General features: G+C 51.6%; 5 protein-coding genes across 5 annotated transcripts; all 5 read left to right on the top strand.

Moving 5' to 3' along the window:
• Window positions 1-349: 349 nt before the first annotated feature.
• K460DRAFT_316004 (cutinase transcription factor 1 alpha) lies at window positions 350-4,071 on the top strand (the record flags this gene model as incomplete). The annotated part of the gene is made up of 9 exons (XM_040930326.1): window positions 350-432; window positions 463-560; window positions 699-715; window positions 774-898; window positions 954-1,660; window positions 1,708-1,780; window positions 1,831-2,259; window positions 2,306-3,463; window positions 3,546-4,071. 9 exons carry the CDS (start codon window positions 350-352, stop codon window positions 3,610-3,612), a joined length of 2,757 nt encoding a protein of 918 aa, XP_040786116.1. The 3' UTR covers window positions 3,613-4,071.
• Window positions 4,072-4,654: 583 nt separating this feature from the next.
• Window positions 4,655-7,700, top strand: K460DRAFT_288673 (uncharacterized protein; the record flags this gene model as incomplete). The annotated part of the gene is made up of 9 exons (XM_040929061.1): window positions 4,655-4,727; window positions 4,785-4,932; window positions 5,049-5,551; window positions 5,600-5,652; window positions 5,699-6,015; window positions 6,063-6,424; window positions 6,516-6,580; window positions 7,086-7,605; window positions 7,660-7,700. 9 exons carry the CDS (start codon window positions 4,655-4,657, stop codon window positions 7,698-7,700), a joined length of 2,082 nt encoding a protein of 693 aa, XP_040786115.1.
• Window positions 7,701-8,434: 734 nt separating this feature from the next.
• K460DRAFT_407893 (uncharacterized protein) lies at window positions 8,435-9,578 on the top strand (the record flags this gene model as incomplete). The annotated part of the gene is made up of 2 exons (XM_040937118.1): window positions 8,435-8,853; window positions 8,900-9,578. 2 exons carry the CDS (start codon window positions 8,435-8,437, stop codon window positions 9,576-9,578), a joined length of 1,098 nt encoding a protein of 365 aa, XP_040786114.1.
• Window positions 9,579-9,699: 121 nt separating this feature from the next.
• On the top strand, window positions 9,700-10,179 carry K460DRAFT_290859 (uncharacterized protein; the record flags this gene model as incomplete). The annotated part of the gene is made up of 1 exon (XM_040929239.1): window positions 9,700-10,179. A coding segment is annotated over one exon (480 nt), but the record flags the coding sequence as incomplete, so codon positions are not given.
• Window positions 10,180-14,478: 4,299 nt separating this feature from the next.
• On the top strand, window positions 14,479-14,952 carry K460DRAFT_368436 (uncharacterized protein). The gene has a single exon (XM_040933777.1). It carries the CDS (start codon window positions 14,634-14,636, stop codon window positions 14,910-14,912), a length of 279 nt encoding a protein of 92 aa, XP_040786112.1. The 5' UTR covers window positions 14,479-14,633; the 3' UTR covers window positions 14,913-14,952.

The following is a 14,952-nucleotide window of genomic DNA, read 5'->3' as shown; positions in this document are numbered from 1 at the left end:
GTGTTTCCAAAGTTGTCAATAGACCAGGCAGACCAGGCAGACGAATAGGTTGGAATGACATGGTCGGCAGCAGTGAAATGAGGAGGACCCGACCGTGTAGACTTCTGTGGAGCACACCTATGTACCTGCTCCGAAGTAACAGTAGCGCAAGTGGACCTGTCTGACAAACGAGAAAGCACTTGTTTCACGTCTGCTGTGGTAGTGATCGATGCCTTCGCCGGATCAGACCGTGAGCCCCGCTAGCGTAAATGCGATCCGGGCGCCATACTGTGTGCCACAAGCACTCGACCGCGTGTGGAGTATCGCAACCCCAACCCTCGACGACCACGCGGAGCAGGCCAGCGATAGCATGTCTGGCGAGCACTCCTTCATGGCCAATTCAGTGCCTGCAGCACCGCAACCGCTGGCTGCGCAACCTAGCAGTGCAACCTCGTAGGTGCTGTCGCGCGCTGCGAAGCACAGTACATGCTCACAACCAGCCAGGCCGTCCGCGACCTCGCAGTCAGTTCCCCCTGGACACCCCTCGTTTAGACGTCAGCGCGCCAGCAGAGCATGCGAAAGTGAGTCCATCTTTCTTCCTTTGCGCGTCATCGCCGGCAGACAAGCGAAGAGCTGTCGCGGTCTTATATCGACCTGGACTGCTGAGCCTCGGCACCTCGGTCGACTTTGAAGATGATGCTAACCACCACGATTCGCAGCATGTCATGCGAGGAAAGTAAGTGATCAGCCAACGACCGACCCTCTCCGCGAACCAGCGCATAACAGTTACGTAGGTCCGCTGCGACGCCGCATCGCTAGGCATACCATGCACCAATTGTACTGCCTTCTCCATCGAGTGCCGCATCCCGCAGCCCAAGCGCAAGAAGACGCAGACAACTAGGACTAAAACCGAGGATAGGTAGGGTCCACGGATATTGGGCTAGGAAAGAGTTCGGCGCTGACACACATAGTAGCGACCGAGGAGACAGCGATGACCGTTCCCCAGCGAGCACATCCGCCGAACCGCGCGACAGGACGACGGTGTATAACTCGGAGGATGGCACGCCCTCGACCACCCTGTCCAGTGCCTATGCCGCCCATCAGGCTACTCATAACAGCACCTATGTGCAGTTTATGAAGCCCAAGTTTGCCAGGGCCCCTATCAAGGAAGCTGGACGCGTTGCTTACCTCGGAGAGTCTTCCAACTTGTCACTCCTCGTTCACGACCACTACGGGACGACCGACGTAGTTCACTACCCGCTGCCTGAAAACGTACGAGGCGCCAAGGCCAGGGTGAATGAGATGGACAACATGGAGATCGAGATATTGCACCAACGCGGCGCCTTCCTGCTCCCCCCTCGAGCATTGTGTGACGAGTTGGTAGAGGCATTCTTCAAATGGGTGGCCCCGGTCGTTCCCGTAATCAATCGCAGCCGCTTCATGCGCCAGTACCGGGACCCAAAGAACCCTCCATCGCTCCTTCTCTTACAGGCTGTGCTCCTGGCCGGTTCACGAGTGTGCACCAACGCCCAGTTGATGGATTCCAGTGGATCAACAACACCCGCTGCTATGACCTTTTACAAGCGCGCAAAAGCTTTGTACGATGCAAACTTCGAAGACGATCGCGTGACCATCGTCCAGGCTCTCATCTTAATGGGATGGTACTGGGAAGGACCAGAAGGTACAACTTACAGCGGAAGCTACGTGACCTTTGCTAACTGAACGCAGATGTCACTAAGAACGTATTCTACTGGACAAGAGTTGCCATTGTTGTAGCACAAGGATCCGGCATGCACCGGAGGTAAGACTTTGTCGTAATAATCATTATAGGGTTTCTACTGACGAGTTTAGTGTCGAGGGATCACAGCTGAGCCGATCAGATAAGCGCTTATGGAAGCGAATCTGGTGGACCCTATACAGTCGAGACCGTTCAGTAGCAGTTGCGCTTGGCAGACCCGTCGCTATCGACCCCGAGGACTCTGATGTTGAGATGGTCTCCGAAGATGACTTCATCGATGATGAGTCCGACCTCGCAGCGGAACACCCACCGGATCCAGTACATGTACAGTTCTTCATCAACTATGTCAAATTGAGCGAAATCATGGGGTTAGTATTATCGCAGCAGTACTCTGTGGCCTCGAAACATCGCAGAGGCAATGCTATAGACCTTACCCATAGCGATATGGCGCTTGCAGATTGGCTGCAACATTGTCCGCCAGAGGTGCAGTGGGATCGAACACACCATCACTTCTGGGCGGCTTTGTTGCATGCAAACTATTAGTAGGTCCTACTTCGGTGCAAAACAACCATTTACTGACCATTTCAGCACCACGCTATGTCTCTTGCATCGTGCGCATATGCCCCCGGCAGGGTCGCCAAAAGCCACCAACCTCGATGGTTTCGGAGAAGAGCACGCCTACCCATCAAGGAACATTGCGTACCAGGCCGCCGCCATGATAACCTCCATCATCGAAAACCTAAGAGCGCATGACGAGATCCGGTACACCCCGGCGTTCATCGTGTACAGCTTGTTTTCCGCCCTCATTATGCACGTCTACCAGATGAAATCTACCAACAAATCAGTCGTGTCAGCAACAGAGCAGCGATTACAAATCTGCCTGGACGCACTGAAAGAGGTATCCAAAGTTTGGCTTGTCGCAAAGATGGTCCATACGCTGTTCGAGTCCATCCTTGGGAATAAGCATCTCGAGGAGCGCCTGCAAAAAGCGGCGGGCAGGAATCACAAGAAGAATAAAGTAGCTACAGGTCCACCGCCTCCACCCAGACCAACCCAAGAAGCCACAAAGCGTAAATTCGATGACATGGATCTGGCTTTCCCTGCCACTACCACAAATGGTCCACCCGCGCCCCAGGTATCTTACGAGCGATCTAGGCCACAAACCCCAGCAGTTACGCCTTCACGTGAATTACCGCCCCAGCAGCAGATGCCTCAGATGACGACCGGATCACCACAGATGAGCCGGCAGAACCACGATGCCTTCATGGGTCCTTCAAGATCAGGGACGCGCCCAACGACACCCTTCAATCCGTCCTATTCATATCCTGGGACACCGCCAGATCTGTTCTTGGTCACTCGTGACACGCCCAACATCAGTCAAGAAGTCTGGCAAAACTTCCAACCCGACCTATTATTTCCCGCTGACACGCAAGTCAACTTCCCGCAGATATCGCCGATGCAGAGCCATAGTCTTGTGGACCCAGCGTTAAGCCAACCACCAAATATTCCAATGCACCAGCAGGCACCACAGCAAATACCCAGAGGTCAACAACAGATGCAGACTCCGCAAACCACTCTGGGTATCCCTCCTGGTGTCGACCACAACAATCCGCAAGCATGGGCGCAGCAGATGGAGATGATGTCGCAGAACCAGCAACAGCACGGTGCCCAGGACGACACCTGGAGTAATAGCTCAGGTAGTAGGCATAACCCTATCGTGCCGATGAGTTTGAACGTGGACGACTGGTGAGTTACTTGTTCCGTGCTTTGATGCTCACGAGACGCTGTCTCTTCTTGCCGGATTATGTCACTAACAACGTGCCCACAGGTTCAACTTCTTTGGTATCAACGGCGAGACCGACATGACACATCTCTTCCAGCATGGCCCGACATAGTCGTCTCTTGGGTTCGGTTTCTACGCTCGACCATCGTCGGTCCTCAAGCATGTACGACTTATTTTGCGATTTTTTAGCGTCATTTGCGAGGTGGAAGCATGGTATTGGCGTTCTAAGTGCGAATTGTGACTTGTGCGGAGCATGATCACCCCCCAAAACGGCTGCGAGTATCGGATATGGGTAACATATCATCACAGTGGTATCTGGTCGTTTGATTATGCCGTGAAGGCTGGGAACAAAAGTTCGGCCATTTCATTTTTTTCCCTTCCTTAAATGGCTGTTAGTTGTACGACACCACGTAATTCGACGTATTTGCTGTTATTGACAGTCTCTGTCGTTGGCATGGCTGGAGAACAAGTTTCGTGTGCTCATGGCTTAATTGCTCGACGTTTCATGGCAACAAGGTAGTCGAGAGCTTAATAGCAAGTTGCTACCAGGAAGATCTTGGTTGACACCCTGACAGCCCAGAGAAAGGGGCATGTTTCCAATCGCACTATTGAGATACACGTTGGTGATGGTAACCTCTTGGTAGCTGATCCACCTGTTCCCCGCAGATCTTGCCTCAGGACTAGCCCTATTAGAACAAGCGCCTTGGCTGCAGTTCGCATCGCGAACCTCCAGCATTGTGCACGCGAGAGAGGTGCGACTGCGACTCCGCGAACATCGTTGTTGTTGCTACCAAACCCCGAATAAAGACATTACTCATAGGTTCGTACCCCAGTTTACATCATGAATCGTCCAGGGCTGTTCCTTCTCCAGCACCGCACAATCGCCAGCTCGAATCTCCGTCTTCCTACGCCGCACACGCAACGAAGCTGTCCACATTGCACTTTCAAGCTACACATTCCTAGTTCGCTTCAAGCCTTCTCGATATTTGGCAGGGACAGCTTCACTTGCCACCTTCTTTATCGCTACATCTCCAGCCTCGTCTGGTCGTCCACCAATTGCACATATCGAATCGATTGTCCACCACAGAGCTAAGCTGACTTTACCTTTTGTCATAGGACAAGGCGCGCAAACGCTTCGGACTATCCCCTCGAACATGTTTCAAACCCAACAAAACACGACGCGCGGTGCCCCGCTGGGCTCGAACCGTTTACAGAATGGCAAACTGGGTGAGAGAGCTCTCGTATTGGCAGGTGTAACATATCACTAACAGGTATGTGTCGCAGGAGGTGCGTCTCAGTGGGGAGGTTTCGGGGCTCCGATGGGCGGTGCACCGGGTCTTTCAAACGCACAAACACGAACAAACGGCGCAGCCATGTCGAGCTTTGCACAGGCAATGGGCGGCTCGCAACCTCATACACCGCTCAATCTCGAGTAAGTGATTATACCATGAAAGGCAGGAGGCGAAGACCTAGAAAATGCAAGGAGCTGCGAAAGTCTTGGGAGTATGAGGACGTTAAGGACTTGAAGCTGAACATTGGTGATCGCAGGGAGTTTCCTTCATTGTCCGGCGCCCCTCAAGCACAGCAAAATACGACCGCGCAGCAAATGTGGGCGAATCCGACCCTACGAACCACCCAGCAACAGACCATCCAACGACCGCAAGGGCAGGGGCAGCAGCAAGGACAAACTGGCCAGACGCCGAATCAGCAACTACAAAATCAATCGCATGACGACTCATCGCAAAGTCAATTCTCAGGGGCCGGAGACGACTATCGGTTCGGTGGACAAGGGGGTGTTGGACAGCTAGGTGGGGCTCAGCCGCAGACAGGCAACATCGAGGAGTTTCCTCCATTAGGTGGCGCTGCGGGAGAAATTGGGCCGGATCGAAGAGCAGGGCTGATACAAAATGCCGCAGCATTCGGGAGTAGTCCAAATGCAAGCGCTTTCCCTGGTTTAGGGCAGACGCGCAACGGCCTCCCAAGCCCCACAGACAGCCAACAAGACCGGGCGATAAACCCTACCGTGGGTGGAAGAGGTCTACCAAGTGCAGGTGAGAAGTCGAAGAAAATCGAGGGAGAACAGTTACTCATTGAGCCAGTGTCGCGGACGCCTTTTGACAATATGCGAGCAACATCAACGAATCTGCAAGAGGTACGTTTCCTCCGGCATTGATCTGGGATTTGGCTAAATTGTTTAGGGCAACCAGCGAATAGGACAGACGCCCGGCAACCTGTCGTTCATTGGTCCTCAAATAGGCATTCGGACCGGTGGTGACCTTGCACCAGGGGGTCAACGGTCTCAGCCGAACCAATTCGAGCAGCCTTTCGGTTCCGAAAATGTCACCTCACCGAGTACACAAACCTTGCTGCATAAGAAACTTGCAGACATGACAGATTCGGAACGATATGGCCTGCCGGGACTGCTCTCTATGATACCTCTAGAGAGTCACGACTACTCATCACTCGCAATGGGCCAAGATCTCACTGTATTAGGGCTAGACCTGAGTCGGCCAGAGTAAGAACACTGCCTGTAAACCATACGAATCAAGGCTAACAGCTTAGTAACTCGCCGCTTCATCCAACATTTGGCTCGCCATTTGTGGAGTCCAACGTCAAGCCTGTAATCCCACCTGACTTCACTCTACCAGCAGGCTACACCGTGACAAATGTTCCACCACTACACTCCAAGATGACAAGCTTCTCCGCCGAGACGCTTCTAGCTATCTTTTACCAATTTCCGAGGGATATCCTGCAAGAAATCGCGGCACAGGAGCTGTACAACCGGGATTGGCGGTGGCATATCAAGCTCCAGCAGTGGATGATGAAGGACCCTGATCTTCCGGCCCCAATAAGGTTGTCGCCGAAAGAGGAGCGTGGATGGTATCTGTTCTTCGATGTTACAAACTGGAGACGAGAGAGGGTACGTATCCTTGCCTCCAAATTAAAGTACATTGCTAACGAATGACAGAGAGAATTTGAGCTCAACTACGATCATCTGGATCAACGCCATGGGAGTCCAGCTATGGCAGGCCAGATGTAGGCCGCTGAATGCCATCAAGTTTTTAATATTAAGGGAAATCGTTACCGTATGTTACCGTATCTATGCTTGCGTGGAGGTAATGGTAGCTGTGAAGGAGCTGGCTTCATCGACGACGCCCTAATACGATTTGCGAATGAAACATATGCGGGCCTTTGCCTTGCACAAGTGCATGGACTTTCAATCCCACATGACTAAGATGTGGATTACTGACCCGGGAACCCCGTGCTGCTTGGTGTGACAGTCTTGGCGGATGATATTGAGCAGCTGCAGGTGAGTGTTGTCTCACGCCTTCTATAAATGAGCTGATGATGCCTTCTCTCACCCGCAGGCCGTCTTTGAACGCCCACCGACTTCCATTGACTCTTTCACTCACCAGCACTGTTTTACATGCAGTTCTCCCTTTCTATATAAAGGGCGCCTCCCTGCGCTTGACTTCTCAAACTTGACTTACTCAACTGGCACAGCAAACTGTCATTAGCTTCTGCCGTTTCCACACACCGTGCTAACGGAACAGACTTCCTACATCTACAATGTCTTCACCGAAGAACGACGACGCTGACCGTGTCCGCCAGGCTCTGACAGTTCTCTCCGCCGCTGTCCGCGAGATGACACCCACCGGCGCAAAGCCTGTGCCTACAAACCCACATCGCTTCAACCTGCTTGCTCGCCACTTAAACGCCGGCTGTCGTATCTGCAGCCTCCCTGGTCACCAATCCGACAATATCAAGAAGGCTGCTACATGCCGCACTGCCTTACTCTCCCTCATTGGGTTCTGGGAAGACATTGCTGCCGACGTGTCCTTCCTGTACCAGCAGTCCGAGCGCTTCCAGAAGGCTATTGTGGCGAACCGGCCGACGTATGAGATGCGTCTTGACAACGGACCGTTGACGGGTGGTGATCTAGAGGTCGTTCTTGTCGATCGATTGACGCGGAACTGGCTCAAATTCCAGGCGCACTTTTCGCGGATCCGGGCGAAGGCGAATGTTGTGCTGGACGAGGGGGATTTGGGGAGGTATGAGCGGGTGTTGCAGAATCTGAATGGGTTCTTGCTTGGTGGGCTGACGTGTAAGTTCATGAACAGACGGCTGTGTGGACGATAAAAAGCTAATGTGTTTCCAGTGTCTGATCTATTCGAGCGCAGCGTTGCGAAGCAGCAGTAATGCCGTCCATTCTCTACTTGCATATCGTTACTCCGACTTCGGCATAGGCACAACACAGCCTGGTGGCGGGATGGGGAGTTTGCCTACTTCAGGGCAAACTGTAACTAAAAGCGATTCCACTTCCCTTTCTCCACATCTGCATACCTGGTCTTTTCCACAATGGGAAAACATCACAGTTCACTAACGGCACATGGGTCTCACTTCATAGTAGTTCCCCCGCAAGGCTTAAATCACTCACGCAGTCTTGTTCAAGTAAAGACGACAGGGGTGTGGCTTGGCATGAGGGGACCTTGCATTGCACGCTACTGGTCTATACTGCAGTCACTTGGCTTTGAGAGGATTCATCGTAATCACGAACATCTCTCCACTCTAGGTACCTCCATAGATTGGCGATAGCTCAATAGGTAGTGCTGTGTCATAGGCGCTTTTCAAAACATCCTATCCCGCTTTGAATCCACGGAAGGAAGTTGTTGGCCTCTTTCAAAAAGATAGTACTTCGTCATTAAAGGGGCTCTGATACGAACGTCCTCCATATGCTTTGAACTGCTAGTGGACTGAACGCAACGCACGGGGATCAAAAAGCAAAAGTACGGCCTATCAGAAGCGCGCAAACCACTACAAGTCAGCCTTGTCGTTTGTGGCGGTGGCTGCCCACAAGGGTTCAGCCTTGGGAGAAGAGTTTGAAATATGAGTAACACGCATCTCGTCATTTGTTCAGACTCGTTCTCACTGCGATGGCTCTCGAAATAGCGGCTGCCATTATTGGCATTCTTGCAGCAGCCGGAAAAGTTGCCGAAATTCTGGGTCCTGTGGTCTCAACCTTGAAAGACGCCAGCAAGAACGCCAATGCCGTCCTCTCCGAGGTCAACAACTCAAGAATCATTCTGGTCGCGCTGCAGAAATATTTAGACGACTTGGACACTGCTCCAAGAGGGCGAAGGGAACTCATACAGGTTGCCCAGCTCATCACCGCGCTTACCGATGGAGTTCTACTCTTCTCGCATCTGGAGGGCCTCGTTATCCGCCTAGACGCCGATAACATATGGCCTAAAAGAATACAGTGGGCACGAAACGACAAGAAACTGGCATCACTCGTTGCTAGAATGCAGTGCTTCAAGAGCTCGATAAGTGTGATGCTGAACATACTTCAATGGTACGTAACTTCCCGTACCCCCTGTTTTGAGGCTAACTGAAGGTAGCGAATCGGACCTAGAAGCGCATCGTAGCCGTGAACTGCTTTCGTCAATTACTTCAGACATCTTGAAGAGCAATCTCGAGCTATCAAGACGTATAGCCTACCTTGAAGAATGCTTCGACACCAGCAAATCCATGCGTGTATACCGACCAGTTGGCTTTACGCAAACTGGAGGACTTCCTCAAAATGCTGCTATCGAAAGGCTGCAAGAGACGAACACACGACTGTCTTTGGGGTCCCTTGGAGCCGCACAAAACTTCCAATTCGAGAGCGATCTCAAGTCTTCAAGGGTATACCGCAAGGCAAAGAGACACACGGCAGATTATTCATTTCGGAGCTCGATCGCCTTATCACACGCCTGGTCCTCCATGTCGGATATTAGTCTGTCGGATATTTCCGTTGTTTCTGTGGTTGCTCTACCTATAACGCTGGACGACGTAGGGGACTTGGGCCACTACACGTTTCGGGATGTAGTGTTGGAAGATACTGGTTCTGTAGTTGACGAACGGCATCTGAGGGATAAAACAGTCGCCAAAAGCCGCAATTCTCCGTTACAGGACCCAACACCTTCTACCCCTACGGCCTCATTACCCATAACGCTGCATGAGGCGCTGGAACATACCCTTCTAACGCAATTATCATGCAAGCTCAGTTTTTATCGTCAAAGGAGCATTGGAGGCTGATACAGACACCTTGGCCGCAAAAGTACGTGGAACCTACTAAGGTATATATTGTCCACGATAGACATGAACTAACGTTTGATAGTTCGCGCGTAGTCAAGCAGCAGACCCGGCAAACCTAGTAAACTCCTATAAGAGACGATGCGTAGTCGACAACAGAGAGTTTCGGATAAACCTGCAAGCTGTGAGCGACATACCAGGCGACTACCTACCAGGATTTGTTGGCATGCATGGCCAATTGCGAAGGGGAGACATGTACATGCTAGTCTACAGTATCACTTCGCGGGCCTCATTCACGCGTGTCACACGGTACCCTAACCAGATCCTTCAATGGAAAGACAAAAGCGCTTATCCAATGCTTATAGTCAGAAATCATGCGGAACAAGGCCAAAGAAGAGAGGTCTCTACGCAAGAGGGAATAGCATTAGCCCGAGAGACAGGGTGTCACATTTGTGAGATATCCGCGGACTATCCTGATCATCTTCAGGAAGCATTTTTGGACTTGGTTCGGGCAAGATGGAGGTACGAAGACCAAAAATACCTGCGAATTAGAGGTTACGAGGATGCGATTACTTATGAACACTTAAAAGCATTCATTCTTTAGGTTTAAAGCAGTGGTAGTAATGGAGACTGGTAGTCCTTGAGGGGACTACAGATTGCTCTAGGACTAGTCGCTGCGGGCGAAGGAGTACAAAATTGGGTTGCTGCGCGTAAGACATGAACCTTCTTGTAAGAAATGTGCTTCCAGCTCAGTGCTGCCGTGGAGGAATTATGCCACCCTTCATCCCATCTTAGTCCTCATACACGATTATGATCTTGCTCAATTTCCCCTTAACTTTCGACATGTTTCAATCTTGCCAGGATATACTATGCTCGAAATAGATCATCTCGTCGTCGTAGTTTACTCTTCATGTGGATTAATCACCGTGTTCGATATAGATTAGCGATGCGATTCTCGGTGCAGTTTATTCTCGTCCGGTTCTCGGTGTAGATTATTCTCATACACATTTCGGCATAGAATACCCTTGTAGTTCAGGAAGTTTGCAGCACGGGGCGATTGCTCTGGGTAAAGGCTAGACAGTTCGATGTAAAAGCCTTATGGGCACAAACTACCAACTTATGATATCTGTCCTTTGTCCTCTTTACTTGCACTCTCTCGCGATGGAGGCTCATACCCATTTTGAGATTGCTGTGCCGATGCGAAGCCTGCTGTTCGTGTCCAGGTCTCTCGATTATAGTTACCTGAAGAGGGTTGGAGGCGATCAATCATGAACGAACATTAAGAAACTAGAAACACCAATATCAATATGAGTTTGAAGTTTCATCCTGATAGTGTTTAACATGAACATGAATCTTACTATGTGCAGATCGCTCTGTATCTTTTAAGATGTAGTATCCACTTCAAGGGAAATTAATGGCTAGTGAAAGAGTTATCATACTAATAAGTGGATCAGAGAACGCTAGGCGACATACTCAATACCTGTTTCTGATCAAAGTCGTCTCAGCAAGCGAGCTGTAGCATATACCTACCTGATCCTGGCGTGCGGTATTTTCTGCAATCTGCAGTTACTCGGGCCCAGGGGGAGATTACGATCCATGTACTCGTGACAGAGAAGCAAAGGGTTGGGGATTCAATTACAGTACCTATGACAAATGCTGACTGCATACATGGTCATTGCGAGAAGCCCAGTTGATCGTATCATCGGCCACTGAGCTGAGAATGTAAAGCACGAATGCAGAGAATGCAGAGTATGTCTAACATTGCATGGGAGTCGTTAATGAAGCATGTTCATCAACGTGATGCTTAACATTGGGGCCGGTCATATCTCCCGAAGCACGTTTGGTGGTGCCTGGATGTCACGCCCCAGGCAGTCATTCGCCCGCCAGCATTGTCAGTCACAACACAGCCTGCCTACCTTGATCATTTTCCTTGGAGAAGGTAAACTCCATTTCTACAATTGAATATGAGCAGAGCGCAGGGACAAGTCGGACCCCCGAGCGTGACGCTCTCTCGGCCCCTCGATGGAAAACGACTTGGGCTGCAGCGGCCGTTCGGATGATCGGTGATTCAACGACACTATACATGCAGCACAGCTGCTAACAAAAGTGCCCGATCACGCAGGCCAGGGGCTAAGACCCTCGAACGTTAGCCTTCGTATAGTCCTTCAGACCCTGCATCTACTGGAGCAACGCCATGTAATCTCACAACATCGGGCATTCAAATTTAGTAACTGTACTGTCTGTGTAAATAAAAAGGGGCACACCCCATAATCATCATCGCCCCCCCGATCCCCAGAAAAGAACGCCCGCGACTCTCGAGGAAGCTTCGAGGGTACGAGAAAACTAGTTATGCGGTCATCCTGAGAAGGTGCTGTGACTGGGCTGCATTGCCCTAGCTAGGAGTTAGTTCCTGGGTTTCGACTTATTTTCGCCACCCCTCCATTGGACTGGCTGTATAGCTGAGGAGTTTTATCCTGTCAGGCTGAGACGTGGGTGAACGCCTTGGACTTTTAGTCTCTGGGCATTCGTTGGGTGAAGCTGTTAGTTGATTGGAATACGACAAGGGGAGTTATATATATATATATACAATTCGTATGACGAGATTCTGCGGATGTCATGGTGGCTCAGATGCTAGTGAGTGAGCCTCTGAGCTACGGCGGATCTATGTGCAACTGATGCATTTACGGGAGCGAGACTGCTAGATCATACGGGGTGTAGATGACAGTAGTGTTAGTTGGGTGGTTTGCGTGAGCGGGCTGAAGGGGCTGAAGTTGAAGATCAGGCGATGAGGGATTACGGGGGAAGTTTGGTTTCAGCGAATGGGTTGGACACGAATCGATCATGGCAAAGCCCCGGGGAGTTTCTGACTTGAAGAGCTGGTATCATGGCTGTGATGTGCAAAAGGCTGGCTGCCTCGACAGCCTCAAGGGCCCCCATCAGACTTGCAACCAGCTACGTCTAATCAGTCAGTGCACTCTCTGGGTTATCTCCCAGCGCAGTGCCAAGGGCTTAGCCAGCATGAAGTGCGAGATGATTACGACGACGAGATGCTGTGTTCAGCTGATAGTCACAATCATCTGCAGCATCCAGGGGTAGTCGTGCCTCTAGTCGGTCTCTCGAAAGTCGTTGGGAGAGATGAGTGGCCGCATCGAGGAATGGAGCGACATGGTCGTGATAAGCCAGCGCATTGGCCTTGCGTATAGATTAACCGCAGTGAAAGGGTATAGGACGGACGACGCCCAGCCGTAAGGAGCTTCCCGCTATCCCAGGCAAAGGCAAAGAAATCATTCGAGGCGGGGGCTTTCGGCGCGCTCTGGAATCAATACGGCAATTACCATGTTGCGGCACTGTGGCGCTGTTGATTGCCTGATCCCCGGATTGTGGTTTGCAGTTTTGTGACCAGCTTCAGAGGGGCGAAAGAAAAAAAGCGTACCTTGTGACGATGCTCGTGCTGTGACCCCGCGAGCACGACGCCTTGGGCTTAGACATGGAGTCACAAACTGCCCTCGAGCCAGTCCGCTGCGAAAGTGAACCAAACGGCCCTCACCGGCGCTTTCCTGAACCGGCAACTAGGAAGCCGTGGAATCTCACCAGCCCATGTAGTTTGCTTCCACGGCGTCCGCACGGGCCAATGGTTCGTGAGTTGATCTGAGGGGTTGGCGGTTCTACAGCGGGCTTTGTTGTACGAGTCGCTCGGGAACTGGCCGAGAATGTTGCTCAAAGGCATCTGCACCTGCATGCAAGACAAATCTGGCTGTCGGGGCTCCCACAATGGATTCATGGACCGAAAGAAGAGGTGGAAAGGATCTGACGTGGGAGCTCTAGGTTGGAAGCACCGAAAGGATCGTGCACAACTGACAAAAGGACTAGCTGCGCTTGGGTGCGTACGACGTTTGATTGACGCATGCCTGACAAGAGTGTCGATCGATCACGATGAGCCATGAATTGATGAAGCAAGCGGGTTTTCCTTGAAAGGAAAAAAATTGATTGAGGTTGGAAATGTACCAATCTTTGTACCCTCACCGATTGGCGAACCAAAATTCACTTGTTGCTGTTGTTTTTCCCTGGGTCCCATCGGCCGCGCCGTACAACGCCAGCGCCAGTGTCAAAGGCTCGCTACCAAATCGTGCCAAAAGCCGCCCGAGGTAAGCATTCCGTTACAGAAGCTCCAGATCCTGACTGAAACAAACCGCAGATGCTGATCGGATAGTGTGATGATGCCCAGGAAGCGGCGTGGATGCGATTCATGGTGCGAGGGACTAGGCTGGCCAGCCTATCGTCAGCTAGAGGGCAGCCTCATAAGACGTCGGCCAGCCGTCTGCCAGTAGACGTACAGGCGAAATCCCAAGAGACAGGGATCCCCAAGTTGAAGTGACAGATGTGTCTCCTAGCGCCTCAAGGAACCATCAATTTCCTTAGCGTGGAAATCGGACGGTTCAACAGTTCCACGAGATCAGCTGTGCGAGTCCTTTAGTCGCAAACAACAGGTCATTTCACGCACCTTGGCGGCTATATTCCTTGCCACCTATACCGTGCCATTGTCCACTGGCAAGAGATGATAGGAGAAAAGCGCCCAGCAGAGAGATAGAGAGAGAGAGATCAGCCCGCGCCAGCATACCATACCTTTGTTAGGATAGCGGGCTCTATAGGGTGGGTTCAGGATATTGATTGGGGGGCAACGAAGAGTTTGGGTTTCAGTGCTAGACCTCATCTGATAGAGGACCATGGGAAAGGGATTATCGTCGGAGAATACTTAGCCTAGATACGTCATGAAGCGCAGCCGGATCTCGGGCCAGTGTCAAGACGGTCCACTCGATGCCATGGCCGGGGAATTGAAATCGAGCACTAGTGTTGAAATTGACCTGTCAATAAACAAAACACGCAGAATCGTACGTTGTCATGTTGCCTGGGTTAGACACTCTATTATTAGCGGTACATGCACTTTGCCAAATCAATGGACACTCCCCCCCCAAAGCTATCTATCGGAGTACGTGTCGAGACGTGCTGTGGGGAATTGTATCTACCAAGTTAGCCCATCTTTGGTCGCTGACGGCCCGCATGGGTGTTGGCAAGACGTTTCTTCTCCTCTCCTTGTTGCCGGGACACGGCATCACGTCAGCGTTTCCTGTCGATCGGTTTGATCAGGAGGGCCGGAATAAGCAGTACTGGTGTAACCAGCCGTACGCAACGATCGGGATGTGGTTGCTGCGACGGGCAGGCGAGGATGGGCCGCCTCACGTCTGGCTCGAGTGGGCTGATGAGACATTGGATGGAGGGGCTCACATGGAGCCTATTCTTCCCGAGGGCTACGTCCAAGGCTGCTGCAGGTGGCCATGATACTATCGATTGTTGCTGACGCCCCGACCTTCACCGTCAC

The sequence above is a fragment of the Cucurbitaria berberidis genome (assembly GCF_010015615.1).
Source record: "Cucurbitaria berberidis CBS 394.84 unplaced genomic scaffold K460scaffold_4, whole genome shotgun sequence".
NCBI lineage: Eukaryota > Fungi > Ascomycota > Dothideomycetes > Pleosporales > Cucurbitariaceae > Cucurbitaria > Cucurbitaria berberidis.
This window is presented reverse-complemented; position numbering and strand designations above follow the sequence as displayed.